The 17,450-nt window shown below is 39.5% G+C and overlaps 2 protein-coding genes across 2 annotated transcripts; one reads left to right on the top strand and one right to left on the bottom strand.

Annotated features, from left to right (window-relative positions):
- Positions 1-89: 89 nt before the first annotated feature.
- On the bottom strand, positions 90-7,229 carry LOC141754504 (uncharacterized). The gene is made up of 3 exons (XM_074613596.1): positions 6,865-7,229; positions 813-4,113; positions 90-725 (listed from the first exon to the last, which is right to left on the bottom strand). Exons 1-2 carry the CDS (start codon positions 6,953-6,955, stop codon positions 3,800-3,802), a joined length of 405 nt encoding a protein of 134 aa, XP_074469697.1. The 5' UTR covers positions 6,956-7,229; the 3' UTR covers positions 90-725; positions 813-3,799.
- Positions 7,230-9,213: 1,984 nt separating this feature from the next.
- On the top strand, positions 9,214-13,354 carry rpl30 (ribosomal protein L30). Its single transcript, XM_074614230.1, has 5 exons — positions 9,214-9,319; positions 9,435-9,484; positions 10,167-10,312; positions 12,092-12,222; positions 13,254-13,354. Exons 2-5 carry the CDS (start codon positions 9,464-9,466, stop codon positions 13,304-13,306), a joined length of 351 nt encoding a protein of 116 aa, XP_074470331.1. The 5' UTR covers positions 9,214-9,319; positions 9,435-9,463; the 3' UTR covers positions 13,307-13,354.
- Positions 13,355-17,450: the final 4,096 nt, after the last annotated feature.

Here is a 17,450-nt window from a genome sequence, read left to right as displayed (position 1 = left end):
TTATTTTACCCGAAAAACGTCACATCCGACGCATGTATTCATCCTGCATTAAGATATCAAAGAAAGTAGATGTCATTTTTTAAGGTGGCCTTTTTAATTTTTTGACAGTTCATAGCTTATTACAGATTTCAGGTCGTCTTCCCAGAGAAAAATCATGACACATCAGACACAAAAAAACAGTCTCCCATGTACTCGTATCTCAATCTGTCATCAGCTCTTCATATTCATTACAAACACGGTTGTAAAATCAAAGCCAGCTACCCAAAAATAATATATTAATTTCATAAATCAAATATATTTTGGCTTTGGTTTCCCTAGAATTATAATTTTGTAGAAAAGTATAGAATCAAGAAAATCTTCCATTTTTAATTTCTATAAGATAATAAATATAAATTTCAAAGACAGTTTATCATTTAAGTTATCCTGAAATGACATCCTCTGAAAATAAACACCAGGTGCTGTAGAGCTCTGTGTATATACAGTTTGCGAGCAGAAATTGCAGCCATACACCATCATGAGGGGAAGAAGAAGGCACAGTGATGACTGAGGAACCCTGACTGACTGAAAGTGGTTTATCGCAGGGTCTGCATCTTGGCAACAAGGCGACGTCTCTCTCACACAAACACACACCTGCATACACTTTCACTCGTGCATACAAACAAGGTAAGACACATCCAACAAACTCATCTGCGCAGTCATTCATGTTGTACTTCACTCACTGGGAGCTGGAAACAAAAAAAGGGGGAATATGTTAGGGTGGCGTAGATGCTTTTTTATATGTGACGTTGTGTTGACGTTACAGCGCCACTCACCTGGTGCCACCTCTATTGTGGGCTCTGGAGTGGTTGCTGTGGCCTCTGCTTTTAGAAAGAAAGATTTGTACATGTGAACAACAAACATTTAAAGGTTCGGTGTTCACAGCATTACAAATAATGACATTCACCAGCAGCATCTCTTTCCAGAAACAGTGTCCTTGTTGCACCCGATTTGACATTGTTACCATTAAATAGGAGTTATCAGTTGCTATAAGCACCATAGATATGGGTCAGTGGGGCCTACTACGCCTACTATGTTGTAAAAGTGAAAGCGTTGTTGTGTTCTTTTATACCTTCTTTTGGTGATTTACCATGTGAATAGATGATAAAACCTACTAATGGGTGTAGTAGGCCCCTATTGACCCACATCTATGGTGCTTAGTGACTGATAATGTCTATTAAATGGCCTGACAACAGTTTAATCGGCTGCCTTGTTATGCTGGATAATCCAAACTAGTTTTCATACTGTAGGGACTATTTCTTTGGTGGAAAGCACATCCAATGATAACAGCAAATCTGTGGATTATCCTGATCAACAGATACATTGTTTCTGCCAAGACAAGTCTTTAACATGTATTTTTTCAATGCTGTGAGCACCACAAATACCATTTTATGTACCTCCATTGTATTATGTTTGCAGCCGAAATCTTGGAACGATATCTCAAAAACTTGCACAAATAAAAACCAGAAACCTTCATGGTTAAATATAGCTGGAGGTAAGTCAATATGTTTATTTGGGTGAACTGGCCCTTTAAGACTAGTGCTGCATATTTGAACCGCACTGAAAATCCAGATCACTAACAAGAAAAACGTGAATTATTTATCCTGTAATACCTTTTAATCCAAAGGTGTGAAATGACGTCAATGACAATCAGAAACACATTGCCAAACATGAAACATATTTCCACTAAACTTATCTCAACCCTGACCACTATCAGATCCAGGAGTGGATGAGCTGCCATGTCCGCTCTGCTTATGTGACATTCGATCCTCTCTCTCCTTTGGCTGTGAAACGGACACAACTACATCGCTCGTGGCCAGTGGAAGCCCTATATATGCGTGTGTTGGCATGCTCTAGTTTCTCTGTGGACTCAGATTGCACCTTAATGAGACCACGATGACAACAAAATGTGGGCAACTCACACACACACACACACAAACTGCATGCAGGCAGCCCAAACAGGGTGAGTCAAGCTTGAACTGAGGGTGAGTAAAGTTGGACACCAAGTGGGGTCGAGATCAAGTGAAGACTAAGGTCAAGGAAAGTGATGACTATTTTTTTAAATAAATTTACAAATGTGTATTTTTAAGTCAATTTTGTGTTCTTAATAAGTTTCAAACTGTCAAGTAATCAGTAACAGCTTGTGCCTTTCTGTCTTTATATTATCTCATATAGTATGTACAGCTTACATTAGGCGGGAGTTTTAAATGATTGTGCTGCAGTACATCGTAGCCAGCTAGTAAAACTGTTGGATGAAACGTAATGTAGGTGGTTATTTTGTATAAAACATCCCTAAAATAAACTGCAGATGAGTTTTGAACCTGTATGCACTAAAGAAGGGATATCACCTACACAGGATGACTGATATAAATACTTATTGTAGGCAATATGCAGTAATCTAAGGGTGCAAACTTCTGTTTTTCCCCCATTGCATAAGTGCACTGTGTACTGGCATTGCTATCTTGTCCATCTTTCCTCAATGCGTTAAAGTGGTAGACACTTTGCATGAGACAAAGGAGAAACTGAAGAGCTGACCTTGTGAACCTGTCGGCTGCTTGTCATTTGCATCATGAAACGATAAGTGAAATGATAGTTGGTGTAATGGTGCACTGTCACGTAGCTCCCAGTGGAGTACTTCCATGTATAGAGATAATCATTTAGTGTGCAGAGAGATCATCGCTGTGCAGACCTGCAGTCGCTCTGAAGTGCTCTCTTGGAATTTAAAGCAGCGATCGTTATGTTGCTCTCACTAATTTGTAATATCTCCCCGTCACCAGAGAACCAGCAGAGAGGTTAACAGGTTCAGTATTTTTTCTCCAGAGACAACAAATGCCATTGTGCTTAAAAGTATCCGGACTACATTGTGCGTTTAGTTTGGGAGGAAGTGTTCATGCTGTCCCCTAACAACAGAGCTTTACAACAGACTTCCTTGTTACCTGTTGAGGTAAACTCAACCCATTCTTAAATACTAACTAAATCATCAGATGTGTGACTTATAAACACATTTGTGTAGCCGCACCGGTGTGTTCATTAAAAGCCGTGTCTGTGTGTTGTTGGATACCGCCTGGTTACCCTCATTACAGTGGGACTGTGGAGGGTCTAGGGAAGGACTGAGGGGACATTATGTACCTGGGCGCTGTGTTCATTGGGTCACTATGCAGGAAGCGGAGCAGTGCTCAGGATACTGCTGGATTTCGTCCCTAATAAATTCCTCTCCCCTTGATGGGACACATCAATATTGCTTTCTATCGATTGTGGTGACAGCTTTAAACAACCTGTTTCACAGATGTAGAGTATGATGCACATAGAAGCTGTTGAATATATAATGTATTTTTGGATGTTCAATATAGAAAACAGCATGTTGATGAGGCACACACACATATACGGGTATGAAGCTCCATCCTTATCTGCTTTATATCTTTGTGAGGTCAGTGTGATGGATGTCACAAGACTGTCATTGTGTTAGGAGATAGTGCATAGAAACGTGTTATTTGTATTGAAAATAAAGCTCACGATCAAAATGCTTAAAGCTTTGTAAGGGCTCAGCTAACAGCTTTAAACTGGTCATTTTGCAGAGACGAAGTGAGGTTGGTTGGGTAAAGACTATATTATATAGATAGAAGCATTAAAGGAAAACTGAATCCAAAGTTGAGCATGTTTATCTGCAGCTTGCTCACAAAAATAGGGGGGGGTGTCCTAAAATGTATGTAGAATTGGACCTAAACTCTCTAGTTTGTGAATAAATTTCTGTTAAAGAAACCTGTTACAGTGCAGTTTTTGACTCCGACCTACTTTGCTCAGGAGCAGCGGCTGCAGGCTCTGAGGAGCTCGCTGCCGTCTCTGCTGTGCTGTCTGCTGCTGCTGCTGCTTCAGCAGGTGCTGCAGCCTCTGCAGGTGGACTGGCTGCGGCAGGCTGAGGTTCCTCCCCCGCAGGTGGAGCTGCATTGGTGCCGGCTTCAGATGTTGCAGCTGCAGCAGGTTCATCTGCAGGCTTGGCATCACTGCCGCCCCCAGCGGGTGTCTGGTCGGGAATAGTTTCGCTGTCCTCAGCTACTTTGCCATTCTCATTGGCCACCCCTGTCGGGAACACAAATATTAACACGGCATGTGATCCAAACATCCAAAAAGACAGTTTGAAGATAATGTCAAATTAATAAATAAAATAGAAAACTACTTCAAATGTACTATATCTACTAAGACTGCAGTCAAAGTGCATGAATTATGTACCAAAATCTTTGAATGTAATAAAGATGAGAAACATTTTCACGTATGACTTCAGGGTCAAGGGTCAAGGTAGTGTTCGTTTTCACTGGGGTTACCTGTGGTAAACATGTGCCTCTAATGATACCGTTCTGTCTGCTTTGGGTAAAACTTTCCTCACATGTATCTATTATCCTTTTTTGCACCTCTCTCCCCCTTGTTTCCTGTCATCTCTCTACTACTGTCTGTAATAAAAATGCCCCACAAAATACTTGAAAACGTCTCTTCACACTTCTCTCTCACATCACAGCATCACAGGACAGTAGCAGCACTGTGGTTACTTGGTGACCGGAGGCCAACACAGACACAAACAAACAAACACATACCCCGTCAGGTAAGAAAACAGGAACTAGACTTTCATTATTTAAATGTGAGACAGTTAGGGGCATCAATAATTAGCTGTTTGGTTTCGTTGTTTTGGTTTACTTCATGTTTGTGTTGCCTTCATAATGGTTACAGAGTTGACTTGACCCAAAGCCAGAGAGTTACCAAGTAACAAATGTTATTACGGGTGCCATGCAACACAGTTTGTTGTACACTATTTTTCAGGTATCTTCTGAAATTATGTAGACTTCATGAGACAGTATGACAGGAGCAGCCAGTGAGGATGTAGCAAAATAACGCAATCACATTTCATAAATTTGGAGGGGAATAGACAAGAAATTTTAAGAAATACAGATAATTTGTAATCTTAAAATGAATGAATCTCTCCTTGAAATACCTGGGAAAAGAATAAAACACATGCTGCTGCTAGTTGCCACAGATTATTGGGCAGGAAGTAAAAACAAAAATAACATAAAGAGACCCCCCACTGATGCATAATTGGAACCACAAAGTGTTAATGATTATGAGGATTGTTGTTAATAAACATTAACAGCCTCATAGTTCACAGCTCTATGAACAGGTTGCTATGTGCATGACTTCCTTGTACAACTTTTTGTCTGAGGAATTTGCATTGCAAGTACTTGCATGGATCATAGAAGGCTGTGTATGTTTGAATAAATTTAATGTATTTCCCTTTTCATTTCGCATGATATTTGTCACAATAACTTCCTTAAAAAAGATTACATTCTTTAAATGTTTGAATGAATGAGTTAATAAATGTCATGAGCCACATGCAAAAAAAAAAGAAAACATCCTGACACATTTCCATCTGACCTCAGGGACACTGTTCAGTGTCAACCAGCTGATAAACCTGGAGAGAAGCTCTGCTATCATCAGTTTACAACAAAGTGATGAGAACCTTTATTGAGAGTCGTTGGGGGAAACTCTCTTTTTTCAGAGGCCAGAGTCAGCTGCAGGACACGAGCTTTAAACACACTTTAGCAGGGTCAGTGGCAGTTTCTAAGCTCACTATATCACTCTAAATCTATGCATTTAACTTATGTAAGTATGCATGCATGTGTCCTAATGCTGTCATCACACTAAATTGCCTGTAATATCTCTTTAAGGAATGCAAAGAGAGAATCAGAGCAAGAGACACTTGCTCAGAGGAGGTCCCACTTGGTGAATCTTTTACCAGGTTTCCACCAGAGTTCTGTCAAATAATGCTTAAGCTGGCTGAAGTGCAAACAAAGTCACATTTATCGTAACATTTGACAGTCTACGAAGGTAAATTAAAACCTGCACATATTTTTTATGAGTTCCTACTTTTCCAATGCAAACACAGGATCCAGTGTTTGGTGTTTTTTACCTCGAAACGTGTGCTAAGTTTGCGCCACAGCCGGGCCATCTCTGACCCACTACAACAAAGGAGTGTCCAAAGCAGCTTCTCCATTTCCTATTGAAACCGTAGACTGTCACCAAAGCTGCTTTCATGCCACTGTCTCTCTCTCAGGGAGGACAGAGCCAGAAACCCCTGTTAAATAATGACAATTAACTTTCCCATCCTGTCACTGTGGAGCTGTGGCTCACTAAAACTACAGACATCAGATACTGTACCCACAGAAATACATTCATGAACATTTGCATGTAGACTGGGCCCTCAGTGTTCACCACAGTCTAAGTATATGGATGATGTAACTCTACTTGGAGATGGCAGGGACCTTCCACGATGACACCAACATGTTACAAGGCTATTCATAGTATCTACAGAAATAAAATAACTATGAAAAGTACTTTGATAACACATTTGATTTCAATAATCATTTATACACATAATTTGAGCGGTGCCATTATAGCAAATTGATATTTACAGATATGTCACAGCCATTAACATCTCTCAAGTGAAACCAGGTCAGTGCCATGCTTGAAAGTTTAGAGATTTCACACTATGCAAAAACATATTATTGTTGTTTTACATTCAAATTATACAATATGTCAAAATTAGTTTTGGATAGGAAATCATTGCTTCCAATGTACTGTTGACAACACATCATTATTTTCAGTTATTAATACATTAATATTATTATATCATATTATTATTATAATATTCTGTGTTAGGCCACTTAAAATGTGCTTGCAATGAATGCAACCTATCTGCATATACAGTATAACACACATATGTTATTTGTATGTTTCCACATATCTCACTAACATATGCATTACATATAAAGCTTTGTGCATCACCTGTTGTGCTGGCTCCGTTGCTCTCCTCGGGTTTAGCACTGGGTCGAGTCGTGTCTACTGCTGAAGTTTGTGAACTGGTGGAGCATCCCATCCTGTCCTGTGCACATAGAGGACTGACTGGATGATTCACCTCAGAGCTGAGGAGAGGCTGCAGCTGCACTGATGACGTTCTGCATAGATATCGTCTCTGTAAATGGAGAGAACTCTGGAGAATCCTCTGGAGGAGAAACAAAAAGTCAAGGCTGGTCGTCAAATTCCTTTAGTCCTTTGTGTTTGTGGCTACAAGTCACTAAACAGTGTGGACAGGCAGCAGGTGAAATGTGGGCTTCTGTTGTGTACTGTAACTTAGGCTGTTTCTAGGAGGCTGGCTCAGGGACAAAAATACATTATTCAGTCAGAGTGCAGCGGCCACTACCTCTTTTTGGGGCGGGGAAAGTGAACCTAGGTAGCCTCAACAACTTTACAGCGAGGCCCACTGTGGATGAGTCCCTTGAGCAAACATCTCAAAGCATACTTCATTGATTTGATATATGGAAACATGAATATCCTTCCCCTCAACCTGATGTATTTGGTAGTTTTATGGTGTCTGTGTGCTCATTATTTGGGTTTTGGTTATATTCTGTTCAATAGATAGATAGATAGATAGATAGATAGTAACTTTATTGATCCCGAGGGAAATTCAAGTTTCCAGCATCACAGTTCCATAGTGCAATGACATGTTAGTAAAAAGGCAGTAAAAAAGTTAGTAGTGCAAAGTACAAAATAATATACCAGATATAAAAATACAAGGAGATGAAGAAAACTGTTAAAACTGAATATAGTGCAGGGTAACAGCTGTAATACACGACTATTCAAAAAGTGAATATAGTGCAAAAGAGACTGTTAAAAATGAGTACAGTGCAGGGTAACTCCAGTAGCTTAGTCTATGAAAGTGCATTGTATGCATTATTATTATTACACACAATTATTATACATTAAAATGACACTGGTTTAACGCATGGTGTGGTGTGTTGATATTTGTGTCATGCTTTGATTTGACTTGGAAAATTTCCATAACAATATTTAAAAAATAAAAATAAAAAAACAGTGAAAGAAAGAAAATGCTGCATACTTTCACCTCTCTGGGTCTCTAAATCCTTTAAAGGTCCCATATCATGCTCATTTTCAGGTTCATACTTGTATTTTGTGTTTCTACTAGAACATGTTTACATGCTGTAATGTATAAAAAAAAACTTTATTTTCCTCATACTGTCTGCCTGAATATGCCTGTATTTACCCTCTGTCTGAAACGCTCCGTTTCAGGGCATTTTGACGGAATTGCAACGGAATTGCGTTGCTAGGTAACAGTTTGAGTCCATGTTTACTTCCTGTCAGCTGATGACATTCACAATACACTGCAACAAGGAAATAAACTGGGACACATTTAGAATGTTTATGTTTAAAACTGTGTAAAGAGTCTAAATATTGTATATTTGTGACATCACAAATGGGCAGAAATCCTGACAGCTTGTTTCAAGTGCAGAGTTTCTGAATACGGGGTGTGTGTATTTCCCTGTGGATTGAGTGTTTCGATACTTACACAGTATTTATATAGGACTTAAACCTGCTTTATAATTAAAAAAAAATGAAAATCTCACTCTTTTATAATATGGGACCTTTAAACCTTAGATAATACTGGAGCAGCTAAATGTCCAGTGTGACAAATGTGTAACAAACTACCCACCTGCTCAGTGGTAGAAGAAGTATTGAGATCCTATTACATATTACTTTTCATTCTAACTAACTAAGTTATTTTTTCTGTAAATTTACCTCTAGGGGTGGGAAGAAGGCTGGACCTGTCTCTGTGTGGGAGGCGATGTGTATGTATGTATTTATGTATATACATATTAAATGTTAAAGGGACTGTTTGTAACTTTCGCGAGCATGCTCGCACGCTCGCGTGTGGCTGGAGTCACTGCTCCTCTACCTGCTTGCCTTCACTCACACAGCGCGTGTTCTCGCTGTCTCGCTGTCTCGCTCCACCTCTAGACGAGCATGCGCGCTCACTCCACACTGCATAAGAGTTAGTTTAGCTCTGAGAAAATCTAGTGACTTAACGGCCACAGGTGTCGCTGTTAACAAGCATTTCTGATTCTTACAAACAGTCCCTTTAATACTTGCTGTAAACTACTGTTTATTTGTTGTAATTATACCAGAGACGGTTCAGGTTTATAGGTTTGTTACAGAGCATCTTTAATTTTACATATATTTTCATGAATTCTGTAAACCATCTGCAGTTCAGGTTTAGTTTTGTTCAAGAAGAGCATCTTTGATTACACATAATAATATTTTCATGTATCTCCATGCATGTGAGTATTCCTGCGCAGTAGTCTTCTGCGCACACCCACCTCACATAGCAGCGCGGTGCACCCTGGGACTTCCTTTCTCTCCGAGGCCATATTGGAGTAAACTCACAGTAAGACGAGCTCCGAGCTTTTATCATTAAAACTCACCGGGATTTGTTCATTTTATCATTCTGTTACCATCCAGACATTAACGACAGTCTCCCCCTACCCTCCTCTCGCCCGCAGGTTGGCCGGTCAGGACTAAAACCGTCAAAATGGTGGCCGCAAAGAAAACGGTGAGTGAGGACACGTGTCTCTGTTGAGGCCTGCTAGCAGCTAACACATAGCCTCTCCGTGGAAACGCGTTATTTACACTTTAACGTGTGTTTTGCGTTAAACTGTTGCGGCTGTGAATGTTTGAAAGCATGTCCCTCTTCTTTATATCCGTCCATCTGTGTGTTGGACACTTGTACCTGTAATACTGTGTAACACCGGCGGTGTAGCTAATGCTAGCTCGCTAAATCTAAAAGGAAAAATATAATTACCATGGCAACAAATCATCCTCACGAGATGAGATATTCCTTTATTAGTCAGGCAGTGGGGGGATGTGCAAAAGACAGCAGCAAAGGGGATAGTGCAAAAAACAAGTTGCATCAGCTAACACAGAGAAAAAAAAAAAGAAGAGCTAAACAAAGTGTAGCAAAATATGAACCATTTAAATAGAAAGTATAAAAATAGGAGCAGTATTGACAATAAACAGAATATTAACAAAGTTGCACAAGTGGAAAATGATATTATTAATGCACGTTAACATGTCTGATGTGCTGACCTCCTTGTGTCTTGTTTGTTTAATGGCTTATTTATAATTCCCACTGTGTTAAGGTTTTTGCATGACAATAATGATGTGTAAAGTGAGCTGTGTAGCTTGTGTGCTGTCACTAACTTTTAGGTATGTATGTGTCCTGTATGTTTGTTCAGAAAAAGTCGATGGAGTCCATCAACTCCCGACTCCAGCTGGTGATGAAGAGTGGAAAATACGTCCTGGGCTACAAACAGTCCCAGAAGATGATCCGTCAGGGGAAAGCCAAGCTGGTTATCCTGGCCAACAACTGCCCAGCCCTCAGGTACATGAGCACACAATGAATACATTCACATTAGGCCCCTTTACACAGCAGCCATTTTGACATGTGATTGCAGGGTAAACACCCTTCATTTTGACATATTGTATAATTTGATGAAATTAATTATTGTCCCTTCCATTTAGTGTCACAGCGAGCCAGCATGCACAATATTAGGGCCCTGGTCCACCTAAATGGAACAGTGTCCTAATTAATGTTATTAATTACACCTGTGTTTACCTGTAATGACATGTCAAAATGACTGCTGTGAAAGAATAGTTATTTGTCACGTTAGTAGTTGTAAGCAAATTAGGGATGTCACGGTACCAGAAATCTAGTGGTCGATACCAATACCAGTGAATTTACACGGTTCTCGATACCAATTCGATACCACGGGGGGAAAAAACAAATAAATCTCATGTAATTCAACACGCACTCCTTTTATTAAAACATTTGAAAATTACAAAAAAACAGAGGCTTGTAGCCTTTAAGTAATAAATAAAAAGAAACATCTATTAACATTGCAAACAGAACAGTGGCATGTAGCCTTCAAGTATTTAAAACAAACAATATTGTCAGGATGTCTGTCTTTGAGGTGCTTTGCTAAATTGGAAGTATTTCCTCCGTTGGAAAGAAAAGTACGAAGGCACCGTTACTGCACCGCATACTGTTTTTTGCGAATCTCTTATTACTCCTTGTAAATCCGCCTCGGACGCAAAGTACTTCCATACCCGATTCTTGCTATTTGTTTTCTCAACGAGATGACGCGGAGGTAGCGCTGCAGCAGCTGCCATCTTTCACATCTAGTGTTGTTGTTTTTCCGTGCTGTTACGGCGTTCTTCCTCTTCCTTCATTTCACGGCAGATGAGAACACTTGTAAGCGTATACTGCCCCCATTAGATCCGGAAGAATCGCATCTGCAGTACCTCCGCTCCGGTACCAAATGACCATTACAAGCGTCGTTTGGTACCGAAGTATCAGTTCTCGTGACATCTCAAAGCAAACTGTTTTAAAGGGGGGTTATGACATTTGTCTATGGTTTGTGTGTAACAACAACTTGCAGACCGATGAGTCTATATGGTTGACAGCTCTTAACAGGGCCCTGAGATATAACTAGTAATGGGACTGGAATTTAAAGAGAATATAGCATCAACAGCTTTTTATTAACATACTGCATTCACAATATGTCAATATCATAGGCCTTTTTCACGGAAGACATTTTGACTTGTCACAGTAGGAAAGGCACAGGTGTACATAATGAAATGAATGATGGCTGAGTTTCATTTAGCTGCTTTGATTTCAGGTTCAAGGTGTTGTGCATGTTGCTCACTGTCACTCTCTCTGAAACACTATAATAGAACAGAGCCATCGTTAGTGTTATTAGTAACACCTGTGCTTTCCTTGCAATGACGATTCAAAATATCTGCTGTGAAAAGGGCCTATTGCTTGCATTGTCACGCCCTAGATTTCAGATATTGGTTCAAATCTTTATAACTAATAGATTTTTTTTTAAATCAGTTTGCCTGATTAATCTGTTCAGACAACAGATGTTTCACAGGTCAGTGTGCTTCGATGCAGATGTTGTGAATCACAACAGGTCTGAAAAGCTGTCGATTCTGTTGTGAATTGTCCGGTTACATGCTGGTTATTGATGTTTAGAGCTTCAACGGTAGCATGGCTTGTTGGCACGTTTTTGGGGCATTTTTGTTTTACTTTTGGTCCCTTGGCAAAGTTATTTGTATCTCCAGCATTGACTCACATTTTTCTTTTGTCTGTCATTTTCAGGAAATCTGAGATTGAGTACTATGCCATGCTGGCCAAGACCGGTGTCCATCACTACAGTGGAAACAACATTGAGCTCGGCACAGCCTGCGGAAAGTACTACAGGGTGTGCACACTGGCGATCATCGACCCTGGTGAGTACCTACCTCTGCAGCCTGGTGTTTTTCCTTTACTAGCACAAACATTGAGCTTGTTCTTTGGCTCTTTAGAGCTAATTCAGATTTCATGATGGAGTGGGCCCAAACTAGAATATTTAATGGGACGCTTCTGACATAACAGCAAAATTGATGCTGGGAATTTAGCCTCGGGGGACTGTTCCCAGTGAGCCTGTTTGTCAGAACTGAACAGCAGCAAAAAGGTCCCTCAAACACCAACAAAGTTTTCAACCACAACTAGGGATACACCGATCCAAGTTTTTCAGTCCCGATACCTGGGCTTTAGGTATCGGTTGATACAAAGCACCAATCCGATACCAGTGTTTAATTCATAAGCTGTATGCCTCACTATGTGGAAGTGACTGGGATAATGTTTTTATGTATAAGGCAACATCAGGCTTGACTTAAACATTGCTTTCCTAACTTTGTAAAATAAAATGTAACAAATAAATACATAGATATAAATTTACTGCATTGTTATTTATTATTCAAATAATAAATCGTAATAATATTCATGCATCAGTATCGCTGCCAGAGAGCAACTAAACTTTGCAGAACATCCTTTTAAACAATTTTCTTCCATAAACTCAATGTAGCTCATCAAAAAAGACTGCAGAAATGTCTCTTGACCCTAATTGTTGTTAAAATATTTGGGATCACTGCTCAGATTAAGGTTTGTTAAAACACTTTGCTAGTATATATTTTTTACCTTCTGCCACTTGGGTTTCCTCTGTGAATTTTAGCATCCGTTTGACCTGCTCATCAAAGTGGTCCAGTTCAGAACTAGTGGTTCGCTCGATGAAAGTCGTTCGATGCTCTTAGCTGAACTGGCAGTGCTTTCTGGCCAGTTCATGGATGCTCAGTTGTTACCCTCATAATGTTGATTTTATGTATTTGTTGGAGAGAAAAAAATGCTGTTTTATGCAGGGTATGTAAATGGATGTCTTTGCCGTGTATATGACAATTTTTATTTTGCTCTACTGACTTTTTTTTTTTTTTTCCCTCTTCAGGTGATTCTGATATCATCAGGAGCATGCCTGACCAGCAGCAGCCACCTCAGTAGAGCTGTTCCCCCACCCCATTGTTATAAATAAAGTCGGTGTCAACAGTACACATGCTGCTGTCATTTCTTTTTTTTTTAATCAATATAACCTGCCTGTTCAGATTGAGTCACACCTCAAAGTGTCCACCAGAGAGCACCAGTGTCCTCTTTGACTTTCTCAGATGAGGTTACTGCCATCAACATTTTTAAAGCCTCTGAACACCCACACAGGTGTTTTCAGTTTATCTGGCTTCTCAGGACTGTGTGAGTATGTATAGTCCTGTTAGCTTTGTTGCACCTGTTAGGGGTGGAATGAATTTCACCTTTATCATTCTTATTGGTAGATGAAGAAACAAAAAAAGATTTGTGACCTAATAAATTCCCATCTGAGCCACCTGAGCAGAGGTCTAATCAGCCAGAATAACTACAAACACCTGTGCGGGTGTTCAGAGGTTTTAAGGTCTGAGGGATTTCCTCTCGTCTCTGCAGTTTACAATATGAGACTAACAGCAGAAAGCACCACAGAAATAAACTCTTTCTTCAGAGAGTTGTGTAACAAAGCCGGACAACAGGATTATCTGTTTCTGTGTAAATGACGATCCGCCCAACTGACCGCTTATCACAGTGTCGTCTCAAATTACGCAACTGCTGATCTTTGAGAATATTTTTTTCTCACTTACATAAACCTTGGGGATGACCGTCTGCTGTATTAGCTGCAGCCTGGTGACTGTAATCGAGTAAGGACGCTCTCCGTCCTTTCAGAGGTATTAAAGGCTTTAGAGTGTGATGGACGCTTCTGTCACACATACCGTTGATGTCCTCTGACTTGTGTGAGTGGGGTGTGAGAATATACTGACAAACTGTAAGAAGCCAGCAACAAAGTGGTGTACTGGTTAATTTCTTTCAGCCACAGACCAGAGAAAAAGACTCAAAGTTTAGGTCACATTTGAATCCCATCTGCCTACATTTATTTGTGATATCTTTTTTTTTTAAGCAAAAGTCTTGAAATATCTGATGAATTTGCTAACAATAAAAACTTGGGTATGGACTTGCATCATGTTACAACCACTGCAACGCTTGCAAAACAGTACATCAGTACATGTTGGACATTTGTTGGCTGTGAAAGAGGCTGTGTGTTCACACCATGAGTGGATTGAAAGGCACGTCTGAGCTCTGCTACATACATAGCTTTAGAGGGGGATAAATAGAAACATTACCTCTCCTTTGAGGCAGTAGTGCGTTTTCACCGAGGTCACGGAGCTCCAAATCTGCTCAGCTGCAGCTGGTTGGGGTTGAGTGCCATGCAGAAGGGCAGTTTGGTGGGTGGATAAAATCGATTAGACCTTTCATCTGTAACTGCTGATGGACATCAAACCGAGGCTGATGCAGGCCTGTCTAGCCTATTATTATACTTATAAGTAGAATACCAGTGTACAAACTTTTAAGCAAGGTGTTTTATTTCCACAAAAGTAACTAATAGTTGACAAAACAATCTCCACCCAAGGTCCACCTAATTGCTTGTTCTGGAGCTCTTGACCATATCAAGCCACGACAACTGAGAAAGACATGCTGATGAGGACCATGTGATTTGGTCGAAAGCTACAGAACAAGCGAGTTAGTAAGTAGCTCAACCGCTGGAATCAGTGCAACTTACTCTTTCCAGTGACGATGGCAAACATCCATATATTCCCTTAGAAATAATATTAAAAACATACAGTTTGGGATTTTTCCTCATCTAATTTTTTTTAATTTTTTCTATAGCGTCAAAAGTTTTTAATTAATTTGACAATACATCAAATCAAATATAAAGGGTTAATATGAATGTTTGCATAACAGGAAATGATTAGGAGGAACGACAATGTCTGAAAACCTGAACAACCAACAGCAAACATGCCATCTGCAGCCACTGAAAGGTAGAATTGGCAAGATATGATACTATACTAATATTTAAACATGTTAAGCCACGTGGCTGGTTATGACCGATGCAAGTTAGCATTGTTTTTCGAGTATAAAGAGTATTAAATAATATAAGAGTACTAATCCCATAGATGTAAACGTCAGATGATGTTTTTGGCCTGAGTTTGTAACTGATGCATCTACCCAGAGACAGAGATGTAAGATGTTTGGCCCAGTTTTTCCACTAACTGCTTCCCTAAGCCGTTTTCTTGATTCCCCAATTAAATGGAATGAAATCATCCCAGATGATCTGTTTCACGTGCTGCAGAAGCCTCGCTCCAAATGAGGACAATTTCTAAAGAGGTTGCAGAGTAAGATTTGTAAGCAATTTGCACCATAAATAGAACTTAAAGCCTGTTGAGGGTCATACAGCGTCCTCCAGCACGTCACTTTTTTGGCTACTGTTGGGTTCATTTTGGCTGATCTCAAATTATATTGTTATTTTCAGCTATGTAGAACAAAGTCCTTTGAATACAAATCAATCACAATCACGAGGCAATGGAGTGTGTCAGGCCATGTTGGTCACTACAGTAAATTCAGTATTGAATATGTCTCACCACAGGGACATAAACTGAATGGTATGTGACCTCAGTGATCATTTACTGAGTGCTGAGTGCTTTATATTCTCACACACACACATTATTGATCATAAACATCTCTCATTGACTCTGGGCAATGTCATAAAACAGAAAATAACATTTAACCGTTTTCATTCATATCCTAGTAGATATATAATCATAGGAACATTTTAAAGGAGAATTTGAATGCTATCCAGGTCACACAAAGTCTGTTGACAGATTTTGCAAAACTACCCTTTGGCTCTTGTGTCCTCTCACAAATATCTCCCCCTTCATGAAGCTGACGTCGTTGTGCAACTCTATCTGCATTCAACAAGCAAGAAAAGAGACAGAATGTGACCCACTTGTTTGTGTTTTTTTCCCCTCTGCCCTGTCCCAGTGGCAGAAAGTAGGTGAGCGTGTCTGTCTGGGAGCCGGCTGTCAGACCCAAGGTAATGCCAGCGTCCATTTTGAGGCAAGCGGGTAAATCCTTGTTGATCTGCCAGCTTGTTCGTCTCCACTGAGGGATTCTGAATTTCTGAGGGCAGCAAGACGCACGCACATCAGCATTAGAACCACTTCACAACAGTTATAGTCTCACTCAAAATTAGAAAATGTTGTCTTTATGGCAAGGGCATTATTTAGACAGTAGACAGACCATAAAGACGGTCAAAATATCACAAAAAAGTCATAGTATAGTGTGTCATAAAAAAATCATAAAAGAAGTCATAGTATAATATGTCATAGAAAAAGTCATAGTATAGTGTGACGTAAAAAATAATTAAAAGTCATAGTATGGTATGTTGAAAAAATTCATAAAAAAGTCATAGTATAGTGTGTCATAAAAAATCTTTAAAAAAGTCATAGTATAGTGTGATATAAAAATCATAAAAAGTCATAGTAGTGTGTCATAAAAATCATAAAAGTCATAGTATAATATGTCACAAAAAATCATTTAAAAAAGTGAAGTATTATATGTCATAAGAATTCATATAAAAGTCATAGTATAGTATGTCGAAAAAAAAGTCATACTATAGTAAGTCATGAAAATTCATAAAATAGTGTGTCACAAAAAAATTCACAGTATAGTATGATATTATAAAGTCATATCATATTGTATAGTTGTGACGGTCCCTTGTCAGTGACACCTGCCTGCCAGGTGTAACTGTGTTTTTATTAATTTTTCCTGCCTATTAGTATGAGTGAGGTGAGATTGGTGTGTTTGGGTTTGTCGGTCTGTTTGCTCGTTTCCCTCCCCCTCTTGTCCTCGCTCTCTTTCTCACAACTCACCTTGATCTGCAATCAACCTGCAATCAGCACACCTGCCCACCAACAGGCCTTTTTCCCAGCAGACATTTTGACTGGTCATAGTGGAAACAGTACAGGTGTAACTAATAACACTAACGATGGCTCTGCTCTATTCAAGTGTCCCATGTGAGAGTGACAGTAAATCAGCTGGCACAATACCTGGATCCTGAAATCAAAGTAGCTAAATGGACGGAATACCAGTAGTATGTCATAAATTTTTTTTTAAAAGTCATAGTATAGTATGTCATAAAATTCCTTAAAAGTCATAGCATAGTATGTTGAAAAAATTAATAAAAAAAGTCATAGTATAGTGTGTCATAAAATTCCTTAAAAGTCATGGTATA

Source organism: Sebastes fasciatus, chromosome 17, assembly GCF_043250625.1.
Source record: "Sebastes fasciatus isolate fSebFas1 chromosome 17, fSebFas1.pri, whole genome shotgun sequence".
In the NCBI taxonomy this organism is placed as follows: domain Eukaryota; kingdom Metazoa; phylum Chordata; class Actinopteri; order Perciformes; family Sebastidae; genus Sebastes; species Sebastes fasciatus.
Note: the sequence above shows the minus strand (reverse complement) of the source record. Positions and strands in the feature narration are given on the sequence as shown.

Coding starts and splice junctions, on each gene's coding strand:
- LOC141754504 (XM_074613596.1), bottom strand. CDS start 6,955: ATGGGATGCTCCACCAGTTCACAAACTTCAGCAGTAGACACGACTCGA. Junction 4,114..6,864: donor CAACGGAGCCAGCACAACAG/GTGATGCACAAA, acceptor TGTTCCCGACAG/GGGTGGCCAATGAGAATGGC.
- rpl30 (XM_074614230.1), top strand. CDS start 9,464: ATGGTGGCCGCAAAGAAAACG. Junction 9,485..10,166: donor TGGTGGCCGCAAAGAAAACG/GTGAGTGAGGAC, acceptor ATGTTTGTTCAG/AAAAAGTCGATGGAGTCCAT. Junction 12,223..13,253: donor ACTGGCGATCATCGACCCTG/GTGAGTACCTAC, acceptor TTCCCTCTTCAG/GTGATTCTGATATCATCAGG.